This window comes from Chelonus insularis, unplaced genomic scaffold (genome assembly GCF_013357705.1).
Source record: "Chelonus insularis isolate UGA/USDA-ARS -01 unplaced genomic scaffold, ASM1335770v1 contig_568_pilon, whole genome shotgun sequence".
NCBI classification, from domain to species: Eukaryota; Metazoa; Arthropoda; class Insecta; order Hymenoptera; family Braconidae; genus Chelonus; species Chelonus insularis.
In genome coordinates, this window is record NW_023276647.1 from 758,449 (window position 1) to 784,079 (window position 25,631).

General features: G+C 29.4%; 1 protein-coding gene across 1 annotated transcript in view; it reads left to right on the forward strand.

Moving 5' to 3' along the window:
* Positions 1–7,687: 7,687 nt before the first annotated feature.
* Positions 7,688–25,631, forward strand: part of kst (spectrin beta chain, non-erythrocytic 5 kst) — a 28,404-nt gene continuing 10,460 nt past the window's right edge. The window contains 5 exon segments of the mRNA XM_035088750.1: positions 7,688–7,791; positions 10,115–10,362; positions 10,439–10,606; positions 20,734–20,959; positions 21,370–25,631. Of these exon segments, the coding sequence (XP_034944641.1) occupies positions 7,770–7,791; positions 10,115–10,362; positions 10,439–10,606; positions 20,734–20,959; positions 21,370–25,631 (4,926 nt within the window). The 5' untranslated portion in view covers positions 7,688–7,769.

The following is a 25,631-nucleotide window of genomic DNA, read 5'->3' on the forward strand; positions in this document are numbered from 1 at the left end:
CTCTGGAAGCCTGACTAGTCGACTTCGAAGCCGCTAAGTTGTGAGATTACTTTAGTGATTCAGTTGTCGCTCCTGCAATAACGAACGCTAAAACTTGTGTGTGTAAGGTTATGCATTTACTGTTTTGTTAATTAACAAAATCAGTTGGAAAATATCGTGATTGAACCGTGTATTTATTATATTTATTGAGTGTATTAATGAGTGAATAGTTGAGTAATTGCGTGGTTCATTCAAGGATAAAACCACTTGTTTTTGGATAAATTTTATTTTCGAAGGAGGAAGGTATGTGCTTAATTTGCACAATAATTGATCGATTCATTATTTAAATGTACGTCAATTGATAGACATAAACTTATTGTCCATTCCAAGAGCATGCTTCCATTCTTTCAATTCCAACTATTTAAGATTTACCGGTATAATCTGTAGATAAATCTACCGAAAAAAGGGCACACGTGGAGACCCAATTCTTCTGGTCTCCATATAGTCCTGGAATTCTTATAACGCATCTGTGTACTGTCTATTTTCAAATATAATATTTTATTCCTATCATCATTATGATGATTAAGACATAAAAGTAAACAAAGTCAAGCGCATTATTTACTTAGTTTTAAATTGAAAAAGTGAGCGTAAATAAAGTATAAGATTGTTTATATTATGCAGACTCCAAATAATAACATATTTTAGAGTCGTTCAGTGTAACTGAATTTCGCCGGTATCCAAGAATTTCTAGCTAAGTATCTCTAACAAATCTATTCAAAGTCTAAGAATCCTATAGGTCGCGTCTGTTGATCAAATTCAACAAAATAAACCGGAAAAATAATATAATAGCCAATGATATGAATTTTAGAGAAGTTTACATAGAATTTTAACAGACCTTCAAATCTGTTTCTGCTATGGAACCAAAACTCTTGCTCCATAACAAGAATTGAATTATTTTTCTTAGAGATTTTTAAACAAGAGCATTTCTTGATCTGTTTATTTGGTATTTCTGACTCTAAATTTCTTTGGAGTGAAGTTTCAAAAGTTTGTTTTTCGTAAATGATATTTATTTTAAAAAACGTACCGGGTACCCGGTGTGACATCGTACGACGATGTGTGGCCTGCGTTTTTTCCATCTTTCTCTTGCTTATTCCCGCTCTTTCACATTAAAGTACAGCAGTCTCACTCCAGAATCTTTGCTGTATTAATGTTCGTGTGCGTTCACCATATAAACACGTGGCGCACAATGCAAGAAAACGTGCGCAGCGTGTGCGTGCGTGTTTCGTGTAGACTTGCTGGACCGCTCCTGAGTCCTCTCTAACTTCTCTCTTTCCGTCTCTTTCGCTCTCTCTTGATTCTTCTTTCTTTCTATATACCCTTTAGTCTTCGTTCGACGCTCCGAAAGAAAGTTAACGAGAATAAAAGATAGAACGAGAGAAGGAATAAAGGAGAGAAAAAATATCGTTAGGCACGAGGCATTTCGGGGTTATAAAGACAAGCAGAGCGGGTAGATCGTCAGGTTACGGATTATTTCAAGGCTTAAATTTTTTAAGAAACTCTCGAGGGCCCCATACCGCTTCCTGAGAATCGCGAAGAGTCATGGGAACCATTTTACCCTCATAAATATATTTTCTTTCCTGTTTGAAATTTTTCTTTTATTGCCTATCCCTTTTTTTAGGGTTATTTATAGGCAATTTCTTCATTTAGTATGATCGTGGTACAGTTAATTCAAAATTAATGGTTTTTAATTATTTTGTAACATATAATAAATATGTCATAAATATTATTTAATCTTAATTGAGGAAATGGTTATCATTTGTTGGACTCGCTGATCGACAATTAAAGTTCAATTGATTAAAAAAAAATTATTTTCGAGGTGAATTTATTTATGTGACCTATATTTTATTTTATTATCAGTGTAGTTTTAATTCTAATTCGATTTAGCTATCATAAAAATTCAATTTATCACTTATCTGTAAAATTAAATTATCCTAATTTTTTAGTGTTTATGTGAAGCCATAATCCTCGATGTCATAACACAAAAGATCCATTGATGACTGTAGTAGTGAAATAGAGGGTCATATAATAGGATTTCTGCAAAAAGTTAAAATCATATTTCCATGACATCTTATCTTCGTCGCTTCTTGCTATCTCCTGAAGCTTGTCGGACTTATTTTATTTATGACCGTGTTTTTACTGGGTTATTTGAATCGTCGTGTGTAAAATTCAAATATTCATAACTCTGTAATATTCTTTGATGATTCATATAATGTTAAATAAAATTTTCCAGATAAATAAAATAAAAGTAAAGATTAGATGACAACACTGCAAGAATAAATAATTTTTCTTAACATTTTTTTTAAATTTTATTTTTATTTAACATACTTACTAACTCCATTTTTACTTTAAAAATTCTCGGTTGTAGCTTACATAAGTTCTACCTTCTTTCATAAAATATTTTGAATACCATCCTTCGATAAATACACAGAAAAAAAATCTTATAAATTAGGATACTGTCAGGATCTAGTATTTTCTAGATTTTTTTCTTTGTTAGATCATCTTATGAGTAGTTCATAGAAGTCCTTCAATAATTAAGATGATTATCTCTGGCCCCTAAAATTGTATTGTATAGTACCGTCGGTTCTCCTTGTGACTCTAGAAAGTCACACGACTCAGAGATACGTTAGGCGGCTTATATGTATTATTTGGTGCATTACTTGTCTCCTTCGTAACTTGTAATATACAACTTTGACTTAGTCTTCTTTTTTTTTTTTACTTCTCCGGTGCTTGTGGAATGTTAAATTGTCGGTAGCGCGTACTTAGGAATGTACCAGTCGATTCTCTTCCTCGTACTGGCGACTTTCTATCCAAGCCTCTAAGTTCTTTTAACTTTGCTATTTTTTATAACACTTTAACTACAGCCCAAAGGGAGGAAAAACGTCAATTAAGAAGAGAAATGGGTACTGTTTGAAATTTTCATTTGGTTATATTCAAGAATTTATTCATAAAGGATGAGAGAATTTATTCAAATAGATTTATTTTGTTATAAGATTTTAGTAATCACCGGAAATGAACTATTTATGTTCTTTATTATTTTATTCAGGATAATGTTGAGGAATTATCATATTCATTTTGCTATAATGTTAAATAATTTAATAAATTTTATCAAATTATTTTCAATTGTGAAAAATGTAAAAATAGCTCCATAACATAATGATTGAATTTTCCTTCAAGAAGGCGGATGATGATGTACTTGATCGACGAGAATCTTTTATACACGCGATTTTATCTCCCCTGTGGTAATGCCACTTTCACTCTAACGTTACTGTAATTGCCATGATTGAAAAAAAAAGAAAGAAAAAAAAATTGGCAATTCTAAAGACATTATCTGCATGTTTATGTCTTCTTATTATTATTACTTTTTTTTTTCTAACTTTGTTTTGTGGTTTATTTGTACTTTGTTGTTACCTATAACAGTTATTTGGTTATGTAGAAACATCAGATAAGAATAAACTTACATGTTAAAATGTAAACATGCAGTATTAAATTTATTTTTGAAATTTTTATTTTAGTTTATATTTTTTATTATTTTAGATTTTTTTTTTTAAATTAAAATGATTGTTGAGTTGATTTAACATCTAGTAAAGCTATTATTTTTTGAGAAAACATTGTAATCTTGCAAAATTCGAAAGTGAATATGTATGCTAACATGCATTCAGTCAACTAAATGGTAGAGGGTCACGTAGAATGTCAAGTTTTAGAAACTTTGAACGTACACTTTCACGGTCATTGAACTGCTAATGAATACATTTGTCTTGGCGACACTTTTTTTTTAAATATATATTTTATTGTATCGATGCAGAATTAAATTTGTCACTTTATCTTCACTGATATTTATTTCAATGAATAACTAATTCTTCCTCAATTTTAAAAGCGATTTTTATTTGTAATTTTAATTACTTTTATTGCCTTACTGCTTATTTTATATTAACTCATGAGATAAGATAATAATTTTTGATTTAATTTTTTTCAACTTAAAAAAATTTAAGAATAAGATTTTTCTTTTATTTATTTATTTTTTTCTTTTTTTCAATAGGATGATTTTAAAAAATTTTCCTTTACCACTTTGTGATTGATGAGTGAATAAAATGAAAATGATTAAACACGTTTGTGCACTTTATATAATAAGAATCAAATAAAAGTAAGATGGAAGAATAAATGTATCTTCTATCTTACTTCTATTTTACCAAAGGCATAAACTTTCGATTAATAAATAGTTTCTTACATAACTCTAACGTTATTTAACATAAATTCTACATGTTTTTAATTATTTTTTTTCAAATTTCTAAAATTATTAACTCTGTTAATAAAATTTTCTCTCTATTATTTAATCAATTTTCTATCATTTATTTATTTTTTTATAAATTTCCAATACATGATCAACTATTAAATCAATCAAACTTAAGAAGAATGAATAAATATTGTGATTTACCTTCAATTGAATTTATCCATCTGATGGCTACAAATAATTCTGAGCTTGGAATTTCATTTATGATGATAATAAGTATTGGATCATACACCAAAGAATACCGCCATATACATACATTCATAAAAATAACATAAAAAATTCAACAAAAAAAAAAAAAAATATCGCTCTCAACCTTATAACTTATTCAGTGGGCAAAATTATTAGTGATAATTATCAATTATGATGACGTTCCCAAGTCTTCGTGGTTTAATTAATGGGTCCCGGATGAGAAGACTGAGTATTAAAGCATGAAAAACGAAAGAAAAAATCTGTGCCTATGGTATTTTACCGTGACCTTTTTCCATTTAAAATATTTTCATAGAATTAAGGGAAATTTTTTAAATAATTTTATTATGACTCATCATTTATTTTTAAACTAAACATTGAATTAAATAAGATTAGGTACACCTTGTATACATAATATATTGACAGCTACATGGAATTTAATCATTATTATCACGATAAGAAATTTTCTAAATTATTTATTTAATACTTTTATGATTGATTATTAATTTTATCTAATACGTCATAGATCGATTTGTTAATTAAATTATCTTAATTAATTTTCGAGCTATGAAGAATTTTTATTGTCAAAACTACTATTAAATATCAATTTTAAAAAATTTAGTGTCAATCTTAAAATTATTACTGACAATGGTTATTTAATTGCACTTATTTATCAAATTTTTTTAAAACTCAATCACATCCAAGTTGAGTAGAAAAATAAATACAATTTAGTCTAGTTACTTATTAGGTATCAAGGTATGAAGTCACTTTTATATTACTGCCATATCCGTAACTTACGTCACTTCTTACTTCTCCTATTTTAAATGAAAATTGTATAATTACTGAGCAATATCGAAAAACCAGTCTCTCAATATAGGTATGTTGAAGTTATTCTATTTCTTAATATGCACTTAAGTAGTGTAAAAAACAATGATTTATTATTACTGGGAAAAATTAAAAATAACAACAACAATTACTGCGTTATTTAGACTTATGACATCAGTTATATTTAGTACTCCTATTATTTTACAAGCTTATAATCATTAATTTCATAGAAATGTTTTATTATATGATTCAACAAGTCATGTTGTGTGCTTTTAAGTGTATTATGTGGTCGAGAATTGACACTTTTTAAAAGATTATCACAGATATTACATTAGATCTTTTATTTTATCAATTTTGGAGGCTAGATAAGTTTAAGTTTGTGACAAATGTGCTGAAATATATTAGTGATTGTGTTCATTTGATATTTGTCAAGTAAATATTAAGAAATTCTTTTTCTACAGGTGGATTTCGTTTTCTGTCTTGGAAATAGATATTTTGAAATTTAAAAGGACAATATTTGTTTATGTGTTTAGTGTTCATAATATTTGGAATTATTGATATAATCTAAAATCATTCTGTGATTGACTTTTTAACTATTCTTCAAATCTAGACCAAAACAATTCCTACATAACATCCATGGTGTCTACAGATCCAATTGAAGGTTGTTACTAATTTTATAGTTCATATTAAGTTTTAAAAAAGTTCCTAAATATTATTTATTTTATGGGTTAGTTAAAATTAAATAATTGTAAATTAAGAGATAGTTATAACTTACCTGAATTTTTATATCAAACTTTATTTCTATTCTTCCACTGTCATTTCTCAAAACGATTAAAACTTCAGCTTCGTACAATGAACTAAATCATTTTTTCTCAAATTATTTTTTTGATCCTAAATATTTTTAAAATTAGTTCATCATTAGTCATAATTACAGCCTAATTTGTAACAAAAGAAAGTCTCTCAAATTCTTTTGAATGGAAGAATCATTTTCCCATTATGTCTGACTAATGTCTGTTTCTACTTTCATTTCCTTCCATTCAACATCTCGAAATGAAACTACTCCAAAATTTATGATAAGTATTTTATAAGTGTTGTTTAATGATACAATAATTTAATGATATGAATAAAAATACAGTCAATATTTTGATGCAATATTTTATTGCTAAATTTTTTTTTTTTTTTTAACATACACTGATGATATCACGTTCAGTGATTCGACACTGTTGCTTATACGATATTTCCGGTTCACTGGCGTGTTTTTTGCCTGACAACGATAGTAAAATGACGCTGTAAAATTTAAAAACATTGTATCTGTGTTGAGGTGAATTATATCCCATACAATAAACGAATTTAATGTTGAACATATGGTGCATTTAAGCATTCAACATTCCAATGTCCAAATTCTTTTTCGTTCAAAATCGCTGTAGACGTTGACTCATCCAAGCGCATCAACTCATCTCAAATCATTTAAGAGTAATTTGCAATGAAATTCTTATCAATTTTATTCTTGGATCTTAAATAAATTAATTTATTTATAAAAATTTATTCTTTTAAAAAAAATTATCGATAAATTATTTCTTGACAATTATATTTTTAAATACTATGATTTAATAATTTATTAATAGTCACATAATGTTAATAGAATTTGATTGACATCATTCTTTTAAATAGAAAATTAAATTAAACGAGCGACTAATGAAATTAAGTACACAATTTGTAAATTTCTAAAAAGAAAAAACAAATAGTGTGATATAATAATTGTCGTTATTACTGACGATTATGAACGTTTCTTTTTTCACCTTGCGTGACTAACGGTGTATTATCTTGAAGAGAAGATAAACATTATGCCATTAAAGAATTCACGACGTCGATAAAAATATTATAAAGATAATAAACTTCCAATAAATATCCACAAATTCACAACCACTCAAATTTCATTTTAACATTAATTCATTTTCAACACCGTTTAAGTAAAAAAAAAATTAACCCTTTCCATAAATCAATTTTTTTTTTTTAAAGAGAGAAAAAAATCATTTGTTAACTCGCAATTGTATAAATATTTACTTTCTTCCTTCTTTTTTTGTCCCCAATTTTGTTTCTATGAACACCACACCTATTATTCATGTATGTGCACACACTAATGAGACACCTGACTGTCACACATTTGCTGATGTTTCTCCAATTCACAGATCTACATTGACATGCATCTACATGTACAAGTCGTAATGATAAGAGAAACATCAGTGGTCGTTGACTAGCAGTTGACTCAGTCGTTTGTGGCTCCTGCTCATAGTCTTAACTTATGAGTGAAATAATTATTTTTAATGCCAATTAATTGGTAGTTTAAGAATTAATTGAATTAAAAATATCGGTGTGACAATCTGTAAAGTTTTAATTGAACTTTTATAGAGATTCATTAGGATAATTCAGGATGTCTTATCGCTATCATTATGGTAAATATAAGTTACAGAGTATAATAACGACGTAGCAAAATCCACCATCTTTATGAGTGTTAGGTGAGGTAGATATATGTAGTATGAAATATGTAAGTATGTAATTCTCAATACTGCCTCTTTAAGACTTGTCCTGGCCTGGTAAGTGATAATATTTCAGTGCAGATACGACAGCCAAGGAATGAGATTCATAAATAGTATACCCAAGAGAAATGTACACTGAACTTCTGTGGCAGTTGTAAATTTTCTGTCATATAATTACCTGTTCTCTATCCCGACATGTGTCAGTTTTGTTTTTTTAATAGAAACAATTAGCGGATGCCGCTTGTTACAACCTCTTGTATCTTCACACCTGCATATACATACAGACATTGTCTATGTAACTTTGCTGTGACTAACATGCACGTGTTATTTTTGCTAGTTCATTTTTACCTGACCTTTTTTTCTCTTAAATATTCTTTATTTGACTAAGCTGAAAAAAAAATATTCACAATTTATAGGATGTTGATGTACGCAGTCGGGAAAAGTGCAGAAATTACCCTGCAAAAAGCAAAAAGAAAATTTACTTCATACTAATTAATGTGAGACATAACGACCTGGGCAGTAAATATTACTCTTCATGAAAGGGTAAAATTTACACTGATGTTTTTGAAGTTTTATAACTCTTTAAAACCTAGATATTTGACTTCTAGACCCTCTAGACCTTTTCTGAACCTTTCTAAAATTTTATCATAGACTCCTGAAAATTCTAGTCTTTAAAAGAAAAACTTTACAATTATATCAAAAAAAATTCTTGATTATTTTATTCTTCATAGATATCAAAACTTTATCTTGAAGCTTGCTTTTTTATGTCTTAATTAATAATGAAATCAATTAAGATAAGCCTAGAATTTATTTCTATTCTCTATTAATATAAATCCATCTTTTTTGATATCTCATTGTTACTTTTAATTTGCTAAAATATTTTTTTATCTAAAAAAAATCAATTAACTGACCTTGTTTTCTATAAAAGATAATGTCTATACAGACACAAAAAAATATTAATTAAATTCAATAACAAAATCATTATAAAATATGTTGTTATTATTTTTTTATAGTTATCGTTAAAAACAAATAGAGATTTTCGTAAGAGATAATATTGGGATATATATATCAAGGTATTAATTAGAAATGACACCCATTAGGAGTGGTTAATGAAAAAATATTGAGTGGCTTCATTTATGCAAATATTGCGGGAAATGTAGAAATAGTTTTGATAAAAACTGAATTTTTTATCATACAAACTAACAGTATCTACAAATAAAGCTTAAGTGTCGACAACATGACTACGACTATCGGCAGACATGGGCGTACGTGTTAGCGTCACGCATGGAGAATTTCGCGCGTGTGAGATCGTATACACGCGTGTTCACTTGTGACTTTGCACTGCAGGATTTGCGAAAGATAAACGAGAAAAGAGTAGTACTCGCGTGACCGGTCAAATCCGTTTGATGAAGCTAAAAGGAGCAAAAATAAACTAAAAATAGATTAATAAATAATTAAATGCTTGACAGTTATAGGGAAATAAATTGGAAGTGTAACTTACATTCATTTATCCTTACTTATTATTATTTTTCATTATCAAACTATATTTAATATGTATCTTTAACATTCACTAGTCGCAAAATGACATCGAAATTTATAATATCGTTTACTTATTTATTCCACTTTTCTGTTTATTAATCACTTTATCTAAACATTCTGATATCTAAGTCTTCTTACTGCTATTTAACTTAATCCCCTATTTTTAAATGAGACATTCTTTTTGTTATAAAAAAACACACTTATATGTAGTCTCAAAAATGTTATTTATATTTTGTTTATTTATCAAGATGTTCTAACGTTAATCCAGATAACTGGATAATTTACTGTATCGATAAATTGTATTGACATATTGCACCTGTAACGGTATCGTGTAGAATTTCTGTTAATCTTCTAGGCTTATTATTCACAATTATTATCAGTATCAAGTTAAGACTTGGTAAATATTGAAAACAAAATGGCTTTGCCACTTAAGACTTCATAAAATGTTATAAATAAATTTATTTCTCCTCATTTTGCCCTTGACTTTGTATAATGAAATTAAAGCAAGTAGCTTAAAAAAATATCATTTTAGTTATTGGAGACTTATCTTTTAGGATTGTTCATTAAGTTTCCTTAATTTTTGAAAGCCAATATTTCACTTGGTATTGATTTTTTTAAATAATCTTTCAAGGTGTAGGGATCTTTTGATCTGATATTTTTCACTTAAAATGATTTATTAACATAAAATGATTATTTTCAGGGGCGCAGTATGAGCCCGGTGCTGGCCAATGCGCCGTACCCCAAGGAACGCAAAGCAGATTGGTGTATAACGAATATCCACCGCGGCGGATTGACAGATACCGAGGTGGTCCAAATATACAGAGGAGAATGACTCAGAGAGAGGATGTGCTCAAGTTTGAGCAGGGTAGGATTAAAGCCCTGCAGGAAGAGAGGTTACATATTCAAAAAAAAACATTTACAAAATGGATCAATTCATTTTTATTAAAAGTAAATATTGTTCTTTTTATCACTATCATTTATTTATTTATATATTATTTGAATTAATTAATTTATTATTTAATAGGCTCGTATGGAAGTCGAGGATTTATTTACCGACCTCGCGGATGGAAAAAAATTATTAAAGCTTCTGGAAATTATATCTGGAGAGAGATTGGCTAAGCCGAACAATGGACGAATGAGAGTCCACAAGATTGAGAATGTAAATAAATCGTTGGCATTCCTTCATACCAAGGTAAGATAAACAATTTAAATTTAATCCAACAGCGTATTATCGTTCATTAGCTATCGCCGAAGATAATGATATTTAATTAAATTTTGTTCAACTTATAAATTTAATTTCTTTTTTTTTTCTTTTTACTACTCTAAAAGAAAATAAAAAAATTATTTACACGTTTATGGCTGAGAAAAATAATAATAATGACTCTAGGTAAAAATATTTTTCTCAGTGTGTTGAAAGTACTTGGTAATGAATGGCCAAGTTATTTTTGAAGTAAAGAATAAAATGTGAAGTGAAAATGATGAATGAAGCCCTTCACAAGGTATTTGTAGTGTTTTTCTCAACCACAAAAGAGTATGCATAAATTTAAAAAAATCTCGTAACTGTATTTCTATTATCATTTTCTACTAATTTACATACCTTCATTAACGTTTCAAGCTAATGCAGATTCAATTGTTTGAAACTAAAAGATCAGCAAGAATTTAATTAAAGTATTTTTAATAATGAAAAGCTATTTGTAGATAATAATAACTTTAGCTGTACAATTATTATGATTATTTCACGTCAGTAGAACGAGTTAGATATGAAAAATATAAAAAGGAAAAAGAAGAATTCTATACTAGATTCTCCAGTGCCACATTATTCTGCATCTGACATGTATTGAACAAGACAGAATGAAGCACTTCAAGTGTTGTAAAGTTCTCATGAATGGCCTCTATGCTTTTGTAGCTTATGACATAATAGGTTTTGCGTACACACATCATATGAGTATAAGCAACTGACGAGGGCAGCCGCCTCGGTACGCCGAACCGGATGGAGAACAAAATCAGCTCGAGCGTTACGTGCAGAGCAGAGAACAACCAGAGAAGCATAGCCATACCCATAGAGCATTGACCACTAGTTATTTCTCTCTTCTGGGCACGTCACTTTAAATCTTTATTGCAAGTTATATAGAAGAAATGAACCCTATTTTTTATCGTCAATCGTGCGTGATAAGAATATTTGAGTATCAAGTTCATTTTTCTCAAGGTTCTCCATGGAATTTGCTCACAGATTAGTTGACAACTGTTTTTAACACAAAGTTGATCACGAGATTAAAAATAAATCAAGAATGATTTTGATTGATAATTTTTTATTTTTAATATAAAAAAATTTATTAAAGACTGAGTTTTTTAAAAATGAAAATAATTTTTTAGTTTAAAATGAATTCTGATATCAAAGAAGTCATTTTTTTCCTCTAGTAGAGCCAATTAAATTTTTCTTTAAGAGAGTATTAATTTTTTTCATTCAAAAACAATACAAATAATTGTATATCATGTGGGAAGATGTTTTTTATTTTAATAAAAAAATATATTTTTTAGAATTTTATTGCACAATATTTAAGTAAGTTATGAGGCCATTTAAATCTACCAGGGAATCAATAATTTTTTACTATGAAAAATAAAACGTTTAAAACATACTTGAAATATTCATTCTTCAAGTATTTAGAAATTTTTTTCCTTAATATAGGTATGTAACTTACCTTGAATATGAATAGAAAAGTACATATCGACGACAGTTTTTTTTTGTATTATTTTCTGTCTTTTGTGAATGTCAGGCAGGTTAACGGGACACGAATAGCTTTCGCTTTTCTCCTATTAGCAAATTTATACGCGACGAAAGCGAGTGATTTCAAGGTCTCGGAATTTAACATTTGAACATGTGTACCTTCTTTTTAAAGTCCTTTGACTGAAAAAGATAAAAAAAAAACAATAAATGTAGACTCAAATGTCAATGTGATGTGAAGATGAAATTTTTGGAGTATTACCGTTAGGTAAGCATCAGCAATGATGGTTTTATTTGAATAATAATGTCAAGTAAATAATTTCAAGGTGGGTGTGAGGTGCAATTCACTGTTAATATAAGAGAGATGGAGTTAATACAAAAAGAGATACGATAAAACTGGTGCAATGAAAGGAGGGACCGCAGAAGAGAGAAAGAATAAGGTCAGTGACCGTGCAAAACTCGCTAGACCGTGAGTCCCAGCAGTGTGAAATCAAACCTGAACTACGTCTCTGTCTTATTGGTTATTGACACTTGTTATGAGAATGAGTAATGATTTAATAACTAGTTCTCAAACATCTTTTTATAAAAATATCTGAGGCTTTATACTTGAGGACTATATCATTTACTCTTGACTTCTGCTTTCACCTCAATGAGAAATAAATATACGCAAGAATCTTGAAAGAAATCTTGAGAGAGTGACAATGCAATTGTTAATTACATTATGTGATGCCAATTAAATCTTGTGATTGCAGCTTGAGAAAGTCACACGCAATAGAAACAATTCCGTGTTTCCATTTTTGAGGTTTTACATATCATCATTTATCATATGAATCAGTTTAATACAATGTTGTAATTTGATTAATCACAACTATTTTTTATTTCAAAATCAAAGTTTATCGTTACATTGAATGAAAATTCTAGTCACTGTGAGTATTTAAATTGAAAAAAAGAAAACATTACTTCTCATTTAAATAAGAAACTAAGGAGTTTAATACGTTGATGAACTTTTCAATAACTCTGCCAAGTTGTTAGAATTAGTAACAGTAAAAATTAGGTGACTAGAAAACTCCATTACGCTCTTTGAATAAAAATACTTTATTTATTTTTGCTTAAAACAAGGTAATTAAAAAAATTTCAAGAAGACACCTTCAGCTTTCTAATTGTTTCCTAGAAATTACAATATATATTTGCTTCTAACAAGAATTCATGATTCAATATGACTTGAAGCTTTTCTTAGCAAAATTCTTCTAATTTTCATAATGACTAATAGTTTGAATCTTTGAATTAATAAATGATTGATACATCCTGATGATTTCTATGAACTAATAAAGATGGTACCTTCTGGTGACTTCTTCACATGATGACCAGCAATAACAGTCGTAAGAGTACCTAGAATGTGCCAACGACTCGTTATAACCATATATGACAGAACATACAATTGTCCAACAGGATCAATAAAAGCAAAAAACACAGTGGGGAAATGTCAATCACTTGTTGTTGTTGTTGATCAAAACAGCAGAAAAATATATAATTTTTTTATACATTTGATAGCACAATTGATAATCCTCCAGACTTAAGACCTCCGATTTATTATAATTATCAAGTGTCAACGTGCTCATTAGTGTCACAGATATAATTATAAATTACATAGAGTGGAAAAGTTTAGCAATTCATTGTGACAATTTTATTTATCACCAACAAATGATGGTCTGAATATTAAACAGTGATATTTACCAATTAGCAATTAAGATAAAGCATTTAGTTATTAATTAAAAGATTTACTACTGGTAAATAGTTGAAAAATCATGAAAATAACAGTGACACATTTTGATAAATATTTTTCCACCTACTAAGGAACCTGATTATTTCTTATCTTTATAGCACAATTTGTGTTCATACTACTCAATAATTGTACATGAATATTCATCAGAAAAGGCTACTTGAAATAGTTATTATCATGGTATAATAAGATAACGTATTTTTCCGTAGTAGTTAAGAAAGTAGATGATCGGTAGCTAATTAAAAGATTAAAGTCAAGAGAAAAATCTGGTTATCGTTTTAGAGAAGTAACTGAAGATCTAACTAAGAAAGTATGCATCCTTAACGACTTCTTGATGGTTTTATTTAGATAGGGGAACAGCAAGAGAACTGTTTATGGGCGAGGATGCAGCGAGAAACGATTTACAATTCGTTAGAATAGAAAAACAGTCAATCAGAATAACTATCTTGAAATTCAGGGTCATTTTTAAACAAATTAACTATTTATTAGATTCAGTCCAGTTTCAATTCATTATTGATGTTTTTCTCTTGAAAATATTCCTCTATAATCATCTTCAGTAGCATATTTAAAATTCTGACAATTGATTACAGTGGAATCATTTGTTGGAAAAAATTTATTCTGATTTCGAATATTTTTTTTTTATCAAGACGAGTTTTAATTGAGATAATTGATAGTTGGTAACGGATGAATATAATTGGACAATAATAATAAATTAATTAATAATAAAAAGCAAATATATTTTTTTTTTGATAATTATTTAGGTCGAGTTTATGTAAGGTAAACCTTTATTTAATGATGGTAGATTAATTAAAAGTTTAGTAAAAAAATTGTAGATAATATTTAATTAAATAAGCAACATGTTGGTGATGAAATGACAGCTTAAACTATCCAGGATGATGATCCTTGTCTAGATAATTTAACTGGGTAATTTAGAATAAAAAATTTTTTTAGCAATATCCTATATTCGAGCTCTCACTTCCTTTATATTTTGCAATAGATGATGATTAGTCAGGATAACTAAAAAAGCATTTCGTATAAATTAAAGAAAAAAAAAGATTAATTTTAAAAGTGACTTCATCTATTACAAGAAGCTTCAATGTTCAATTTAATTACACATTAATCGATTAACGTGATGTAAAAAATTTTTTATGAGTCTATCAAACATTTAATCACTTAACAAACTCATTTTAATTAATTATTTTTTAATTGTTCAAATAAAATCAAGTAAGTTACATTTAACAAACATGATCAGATATTCCAACAACACTATTACTGTTGTTGCATCACCAACATTCTATCTTCTTAAAATTTACACTTTTACTTGTTTTTATATTTTCCTTGCTGGAAGGATAAAGACAATGAGTTGAAGCAAGAAACGAAATGTTCTTTATGATTCTTATAGGATTCAAGATCGCATCAGAATGACTCAATAAACATTACGTGTAACAATTGTTCCTAGTGCAAAAAAAGGAAATACTTGGATAAAATAAAAAGTCATGAATAGACGTATTTGTAGTGTACTAGAGAAATAAAAAGAAGAAAAAAAAAGTTTCTTGTAGATATAAATGATATTTACGTAAGTCGAGACGGAATGAGGTGCGTGTTCGATGTAAATTTGTATAAGCTACGCTTGGTTGGTCGAATAAACAGTGAAACATAATTTGTTCAACGAGTATCATCTTACATTATACTATCACCGTATATGTATGACTTTAATATTTCATTTACGTAGGTTGCAATGGATTAATGTGACTCACTTTTGTCTGTGAAGATGAAGTTATTTAAAATACACTTACTTTTTAGTATTCAAGCTGATGCTTGTCCTCTTTTGCTTTCAATTACTCCAAAATGATATATTTATTATTAAAATTAATATTTACGAGTTTAATATTTTTTTTTTTTTTTTGATACACAAATAATTTTTTTTGATATTAGACTATTAGAAGTTATTTTAAAGAAAAAATTAATTTTTATGAATTGATCAAAGAATCATTTAAAAATTAGAAATTTTATTTGTTTTTAAGAGGGTAAATAATTAATTGTTGTATGATTATCTATGTCAAATCATAGAATACACATTATTAATAAAGTGAAAATTATTTTCAGTTCAAATCCATTTATAAGAAAATTTTTTTTTTTTTTTGGTATTTATAAATGACCTCACATCAGTCATTCTACATCTAATTTAATGGTCAGTCAACTTCTCAAATAAAGTCTTTGAAAAATAAAAAATAATAAAGATTAATCTTTTCATCATAGACAAACAATTTAACCAGCTTAGAAGAAAAAAAATATAGACATTTCTAAATGGATTCAAACAAAATAGATAAAAGAAATAAATAATGAAATGATTAACTATATTAAATATTAAGATACCCCTCATTAATAAAGTGAAAAGTATTTTTCTCTAGAGTCTCAAAGCTACATAACATATAAGGTCGACATTTCTGCTTAGTCATCAAACCTGTATATCGATGATCCTCATCTTCTTCCTCTACTTGTAACTTGTAAGCCTCTTGATGATTCAATTCTTACATTTTTTTCCACTTCTGAATTGATAAGAGAAAGCAGTGGCCCCTTTTTTGGTCTAAATTCCTGATAAATTTTTTTGATGTAACATCAAGGATGTAATGGTCATCTTGAAATAGGAAAAATGAAGATAGATAAATTTAATGGCTGCCAATAACATAGAATATAACGAGGAAGAGTAGTGCACGTTACTTTACACTGATATTGTGAGTGTAAAAGAGTTAAAGACTTGTACATGAACTTAACGTGCACGTTAAATGATGGAATCGACACGCGAGTACCGAATGCTAGTGAAGGCTTGTCATAAAATAACAAGAAGCTGTTTGCACCAGCGGGTTCTAACGGAGAATCTAACCCGAGAAAAAAGGAGTTGCTTATCGTCATCTTTATACACAGCCTTATATTTCTCAGCCATTTACGGTGTCTCTAGTAAAACCACACGTGTTCTCTTTTATACATATAAACTTGACAAGTTCTCTCACTACTATTAACCCTTTGAAATTTTACAGGAACTATAAAATATATTTATTTCACCATTTTAGTATGTATTTATTTTGGTACACAAAGAATTCATTCAAGATATTATTTTTAGATTATTAAATTTAAATATTTCTAAAATTTTTTTTTAGTAATAAATTCGATAATAAAATCTATAGAATCTCATAAAAATTTCATTATTGAGAATAATAACGAATTATATGAGCTAATAAAAAATTACAGTAGTTAAAAAAGAATGAATGATCAATAAAAATATCAATAAATTATTGGAAATCATTTAAGATAGATTTTACTCCAAAAATAAAAATATAATAAAAATTCAAAAAGTAAAAAATGGAATAAAATGAATATTTTTATTGTTCAATATTTATCGAGAAGGATTAAGAAGATAAAGATATTATTAAAATTAATCATAAAAAGTATTGAAACAATTTCTGATAAACAATAGAGGATTAAAGGAAAGAATTAGTAGGATTAAGAAACAGTCTTAATCTATATATTTGAATGAGTCATAAATTAAAATACAGAAAATGATAATAAAAACAGCTGACTTGTAAATCAATCTAATTAAAGTCTATCAATAAAGATCATAAAAAATAAAACAATAGAAAGCATAATATTAGATCTCTATCAAATGAATCTAATATAAAATCAATCATCATAAAATAAAAATACTATGGATTAATCATAAGTAAGAATGAAAAAAAAAAAATATTTAAAATAAAGTAAATATATATAAATGCATTCGATTAGTGTCATTCACATTCCATCGATCGACATTTCCTGGCCTGCAAAGAATGCAAGGCAGCAGCAGGAGCAGCAGGCAATGCCATTGGAAAACCGCTATGCGTACCTGAAGAGAACGCCCTGAGGTTACCTCGTGAGTACTGTGTTGCGGGAGTCGATGAGAGATAGTCGATCGGACGAGTGGTTATCGGATAAAATTATACAATAGAAATATCTTAGCTGATTAACTTAAGGATTAAATTTTAAGCGACCATAACATCACCAGCTGACAATATTTCTCTTTACATCGGTATAAGATGGAAAATAAAAGTAAAGAATGTACTCAGTTCGATGACTCTCACTGCAACCGATGCTTGGTGCCGGTGACCGGACTATCGAAAGAGAACGTACGCCACGTAGGAGTCTCTCTGTTGAGTATGCTGTGCTAATTCTCTCAAGAATGCGATTCCCATATACCTCATGTAGTGTAGGTAAACCTGTAACTCTGATTACATAAGATACTGGGTCAATATATTCAATTATTTATTCATATTATCAATTATTACATTTAATCATCGACAATTAATCGGTTACAGTAGTTAATGTATGCGTTGAGAGATAAGAAATTTTTCGCTCAAGAGAATGGAAAATTTGTAGGAAAAAATTACTTGTCAAGACATTTTTTTTTCACTATGACATTTTCAAGATTTTTTCTCGTCTTTTATTTCTATTTTGATTCATTTATCAGCTTAAAAGTAATTTATGGTTGTTCATGAGTGCTTATTAATGTTGAAAAAAATTAAATCAACATTTTTATTTGCACAAAAAATTTTATTTTGCTTAAAAAAAATATATAAATTTTTTTTTGATAACTCATTTATTAATAATGTTCGTATTATTAAGACTTTTGGAATTTTTATTCTTTATTGAGATAGTTATTACATCAATTAAAATAAATTTTAAAAGTATATTAACACTAAATCTGAGAGAAAAAATTTTTAATATTGACCTTGGGAATTATTGAATTGAATTGTAAAGGAAGAATCACTTGGCGTGAATTTTATGCTCATTCATTAAACAGTAAATGAAATTTTTTTTAATTTTATTGAATGTTAATGTTACATTATAGCAGGTATTAAATCAAATTATATTAATAATTAAAAGACTTATTTGTAGTATAAAAATATAAATTAATTAAAATAGTTTAATTACAAATTCTTTAGAATAATTAATTTAAAATATTTGAATATATTTTTTTCTAAAATTTAATTGAAATTCTTCATCAAAATGATTCAGTTCTCGAGCAGAGTAATCATTTAATTTAATTGTAGAGAAGTGATTGCTTTTCCCACGATTTTGTAATGATTTTATTTCTCAAGTGTTTCCGTGCGATATATTTAGCGATGATGTAGATGACAAAATATGATAAATTCTCTGTCACTTGACGTATTTTTTATTAATTAATCAGGTACCGTTATTTAACCGAGAAAATATATTGATTCTTTATTCTTAACACGAGTTCAAGAATGTCTTTCAACGTGATCGTATGCAGTTCAGAGATTGCTGGTGCTAGTTACTACGAAGGTCGAGATGCAAACATGCCGAGGTAACGGATTACACTGTGTCATGTCATTTTTAATCGACGTCCACTCTGCTTCTGTGATTATTTTATTCTTTTTCACACTGTCAGCGACATTACGAGTGTTCTAATATAACTTGTGAGAATCACTTTAAACAAAAAATATTAATGACTGAATCACAAATGAAATAAGATTGAAAAAAAGTCAAGAGTCAAGAACATGAGATAAAAAAGAAGAAGATTTTATTATATATTTCATTTATTCTCAGTCACTTAATTATTTATATTTTATGATGATGATGATGACGATGATGTTGATGATGATGAATAAATGGTCAGAAGGCTTGAACAAGTCAATTGATAATGTGACTGATTTATGGATCAATCAATAACTTTAGTCAGTTTTGAAATTTTTTACATTTAATGTATTCAAATTTTGACTTCTACATTCCATGCATAATTAGATGACTACTTAAATAATTGATACATTTATTTATTAGTCAAAATGATGGTAAAATCTAGAAAAAGTTTTTTTTATCTACAAATGTTTTCTAAAAATAATTAAATAAACAGTAACAATAAGCATAAATAAATCTTTTGAATAATTGAAAGCAAAATAACAAAAAAAATTTTCAAATTAAAAAATGATTTTTTATTTATAAATATGAGCATCTAAAATTAATATAAGATTATCAGTAAATTTATTATCCTATGTCTAAGATAGTATTGCAAAAGATACTTGTCTAAATAAATAAAAAAATGACAATTAAAATTATTTCTTAAACCAATTTATTTTAATCAATACCTTTTGATAATAAATATCACCCTGAAAAAAATTACAAAATCGTTGAAATTGTATATTGTTTATAATACCAACGACCTTGCGCAAGTCTTGTAAATCGAACGGCATTCCACGCATTACAGAATATCGTGTACTACGTGAGCGTATAGATTAAAATCATGTATGAATAATGTGTCTGAATTGCTCATGACTCTGTTATTCTCTTCAGATCTAGTGCATCGTTTTACCGTGATACTATATATAAGTGCAATGATATATTTTTATCTCTTAAAACGTCTATCATTCATTAATGAAAAACCGCAGGCGTGGTTTGTTATTTCGTTTTTGTTATGCTACTGTTATTAAACTTGAAGAATTCTTGTCAATCAGTAATGATGTAAAGCTTCGTTTAAACGGTACTTAATGATAAGGAAATCATGCTTGGCAAAATCAAATTTATGTTTCTTATATTCCTTCTAAGTTTAGATGATGTAGAAAAAAATTTTAACTCATCATCTTTTATCGCAACTGAGAAAAAGCTTTACTTATTGTCTTTTTATGATGTTTTATCTGGACTTTTTATTGATAAATTACTAGTAATTTAGAAAATCTCATAAATTATGGCAATTATTTGATATCTAAATAGTCTTCAAACAGATGGAGCCTTGATAAAATGCACAATTGATGTATTTTTTATGTTCCAGGTACGGTTAGAAAGTATAGGAGCTGAAGATATTGTTGATGGAAATCCTCGATTGATATTGGGTTTGATATGGACAATCATTTTACGTTTCCAAATTCAAGAAATAGAGATTGATGTTGATGAAGAGAATGAAAGCAGTGAGAAAAAATCAGCTAAAGATGCATTGCTGCTTTGGTGTCAAAGGAAAACCAATGGATATCCAGATGTCAATATACAAGACTTTACAGGTAAACATGTCATGTTTATGACATATTTATTTAACTATCTGTTAATTCAATTTTATATTTAAAAAATATAAGTTTCTTTTTCAAATGTAATCAGTGGTAGACTTGCAGAATATATTTTTAATCAGTAAATGTAAGCAACATAATAAATTATTGAACAGTAACGTTTGTTTTCTTCTCTAAATAAGCAAATCTAACAGCTTGATTAAACCAACTTCTCAGCACAAAAATGCTAAAAAAAATAAACATTAAAACTGGTATTTCATTCCTTGTAAATTTAATAGCTTTGCATTTCTTAACTATTTGTCTTGACTAGCCAACTATTATTTTACTTATATTCTTTTTAAAAATTTTCAATCAAATATTAATGATCATGAAATTAATGAATTTTGATTGAAATTTGATTGTTGCAGTATCTTGGCGAAGTGGTTTGGGTTTCAATGCTCTTATTCATGCTCATCGACCAGACCTTGTCAATTGGTCAGAGTTGCAGCAAAATAAACATATTGACAATCTCAATTATGCTTTTGATGTTGCAAATACTGAGCTTGGAATCCCAAGGCTTCTTGATGCTGAAGATGTGGATACAGCGAGACCGGATGAAAAATCTATCATCACATATGTGGCTTCATATTATCATACATTTGCCAGGATGAAAAATGAAATAAAGAGTGGCAAAAGGATAGCAAATATTGTTGGGCAAATGATGGATGCGGATAAAATGAAAATTCATTATGAACAACTAACCACAAATTTACTTGAATGGATAAAGCTTAAAATAACAGTGCTTGAGAATAGGAATTTTCCCAATTCATTGGAGGGTATCCAACGTGAACTGCTGGCCTTTAAACAGTATCGAACCGTGGAGAAGCCACCGAAGTACAAAGAACGTTCAGAAATTGAAGCACTATATTTTCACATTAATACACAATTGAAATCATTGAATCAGCCTGCATTTATACCCCAAGAAGGACAATTGGTACAGGATATAGAGAGAAATTGGGTAGAATTGGAAAGTGCTGAACATCGGCGAGAAGTAGCCCTTCGTACTGAATTATTACGGCAAGAAAGGCTAGAACAACTCAATTACAAATTCGAGAAAAAAAGTGTACTAAGAGAAGGTTATCTCAAAGAAATGATTCAAGTCTTGTCGGATCCACGATATGGCAGCAATTTAACTCAAGTAGATGCTACTGTAAAAAAACACGAGGCCATAAGTGCTGATATTCTAGCACGAGAGGAAAGATTTCATGATTTAACGAATATGTCTGAAGAACTCGTGAGAGAAAATTATCATGGATTAGAACGTGTTAGATCACGTTCACAAGAAGTTCTCCAAAGGTGGAAACAGCTTTTAACATTATTAGACTATCATAAAGCTAATCTTGCTGCACTATGTTCTCTTATGAGTTTGATGAGAGAGATTGACACCACATTGGCAAGCATACGAGAACTTCAACTTAATTTCCAAAGTACAGATGTAGGACCACATTTGTTAGGAGTTGAAGATTTATTGCAGAAACATAGTCTGCAAGAGCTTCAAGTGACAGCACTTGGTGAAACACAACGACGACTTGGTAGACAAGCAGCACAGCATCTCACACAACCGCTGAGTAAGGAAGCGCCGTTACTTGAACAAAAACTGGAGACATTAAACAGTGCTTACAATGATTTAGTCGAGAATAGTAAAGAACGTAAAGCTCGTCTGGAAGACGCTAGAAATTTTTTTCATTTTATCCAAGATCACGAAGACGAAGAATCATGGTTAATTGAGAAACAACGTATTTGTAAAGCTGGTATCTCAGCTAAAGACCTTAGAGCGGTAATATCATTACAACAAAAACATAAAGCACTGCAAGATGAAATGAAAGTGAGACGACCAAAGTCTGAACAACTCTGTGGTACTGGACAGAAATTAATAGCGGATAAACATCCATCATCATTGGAAATCAAAAATCGTATAGAATCACTTCAAGAACATTGGAAAGTTCTAGAAGAATTAGCTGCCTTGAGAAAGAAACAACTTGATGATGCAGCTGAGGCTTTCCAGTATTATACAGATGCAAATGAGGCAGACTCTTGGATGAATGAAAAAATGACTCTAGTGGCATCAGTAGATTTTGGAGTTGATGAACCGAGTGCTCAAGCATTGCTCCAAAGACATAAAGATCTTGAAGGAGAGCTTAACGCCTACAAAGGAGATGTTCAATCACTTAATATTCAAGCTGAAAAACTTATTAAAGCAGGAATTTCGACTTTAGAATTATCTACAGATTTAGATCCAGTAGCTGAAATTGAACAAGAAGAATGGAGTAAAGAAGTACGATTAGTTCCTCAAGATGAGTGGGTTGATGAAATAATAGAACGAATAGAACTTAAAACTGTTCATGAAGATAGATTAGTGCCACAAGTTAGAAGTTTATATCCTTTTAGTGGTCAAGGCATGCATATGAACAAAGGTGAGGTAATGTTTCTGTTAAATAAAACCAACCCTGATTGGTGGAATGTTAGAAAAGCTGATGGTACTGATGGCTTTGTTCCTGCAAATTACGTTCGCGAAATAGAGCCGAAGATAATACAGGTACAAGTGAAAAGACCAGACAAAGTACGTATTACACAACGTGTTAAAAAGACAAAAATGGTTAATCAAGTGATTCCAGTGAGGAGAGTTAAATCGATTAAATCAACTGTCAAACCAATTAAACGTAAAACTACTAGTGATAGTGATAGTGTAGAAAAGAGGCAGAAAAAAATTAATGAAACATATGATGAGCTGCAAAAATTAGCTATTAGACGTCACGCTCTTCTTGAAGATGCCATTAGACTTTATGGATTTTATCGTGAATGTGATGACTTTGAAAAGTGGATTAAAGATAAAGAAAAGATGCTACGTGCCGATGATTCTCGCGACAATGTCGAAACAGCCAAGAGAAAGTATGAGAAATTTTTGACAGACTTATCAGCTTCAGGAAGACGAGTTGAAGCAATTGATGCTGCTGTTAATGACTTCGTTAAACAGGGTCATAGTCAATTAGACAAGGTCAAAGCTCGACAAAGGCACATTCATCAGCTCTGGGATCATTTAAATTGGTTAAAAGCTCAGAAAGAAAAGAGTTTGGAAGGTGCATCGAGTGTAGAACTTTTCAATCGTACTTGTGATGAAGCACATGATTGGATGTTGGAAAAAATAACTCAGCTTGATACTGCTGAATTAGGACCAGATTTAAAGACTGTTCAAGCTCTACAACGTAGACACCAGCATTTAGAGAGAGAATTAGCTCCAGTTGAAGAAAAAGTTCGTAAGGTTAATCTCTTAGCTAATAGTGTAAAAAGTTCATATCCAAATGAGCATAAAAATGTCGATGCAAGACAAAATGAAATCAAAGAATTATGGAATAAAGTTCAATCAAAAGCAAAAGAACGTCGTTCTCGTTTGGAGGATGCTGTAGGACAACAAATATTTATGAATAGTTCAAAGAGTTTAATAAACTGGGCATTAGATGTTCAGGAAGCGATGAAAGCTGAGGAACCTGTTAGAGATGTCACCACGGCTGAAAAACTTAAAAAACATCACACAGAACTTGGAGAAGAAATAAAAACTCGCGAAGATGAATTCCGCGAAGTTGAGGCGCTAGGTAATCAGTTGTTAAATCGTAATCCTGCTTTAACGGATGTTCGTGAACGTCTGGATAAATTGCATGGCTTACATCAAGCAGTGACATCTGACTGGAATGCTAAAGAAGAATGGCTACGACAATGTTTAGAATTACAGCAGTTCAATAGAGAAGCTGATCAGATTGAAGCCACTACCAGTTCTCACGAAGCATTTCTTGAATTCACAGATTTGGGAGAATCACTGGATGATGTTGAAGCTTTGCTAAAACAACACGAGAAATTCGAAAATACTTTGCATGCTCAAGACGAAAGGTTAAAAGCATTCAGCGATACTGCTGATAGACTGATAGCTCAAGATCATTATGAAAAAGATTATATTAATGAGAAAAGAAATCAGGTTCTTGCTCGTCGAGCGGCAGTTAAAGAGGCAACACAAGCACGACGTGCTGCACTTAAAGCATCAGAACAATATCAGCAATTTTCTGCTGAAGTTGATGATCTTCACGACTGGCTTGGAGATAAAATGAAGGTTGCTGCCGACGAAAGCTATCGAGATCTTAATAATTTAGAGCGTAAACTTCAAAAACACGAAGCATTTGAGCGTGAATTGAGAGCTAATGAAGGCCAACTTCGTGCTGTAAATAAGGCTGGTAAAGCTTTGATTTCAGAGAAAAATTATAGATCCAATGACGTTGGAGAAATGCTAAAAAACCTTAATAATAAATGGAGTCAATTGGTAGCCTTGTCATTAGAAAAAGGTAGACGACTTCGTCAAGCAGCTTGTCAACATGGTTACAATAGAACAATGGAGGATGCGCGGTTGAAGTTGGAAGAAATTGAAACTTCTTTACAAAGTAAACAAGTTGGAACAGACCTCAGAAGTTGTAAAGAACTTTTAAAGAAACATCAGACATTGGAAACTGATATGTATCAGTGGGAACAAAAGGTCGACGATCTGGTGGCAATGGGTGAAGAAATGGCGCATGAAGGACATTTTGATGCTCAAAATATTTTGAAAACTTGTCAAACAACACAACAAAAATTCCGTAGCCTTAAAAGT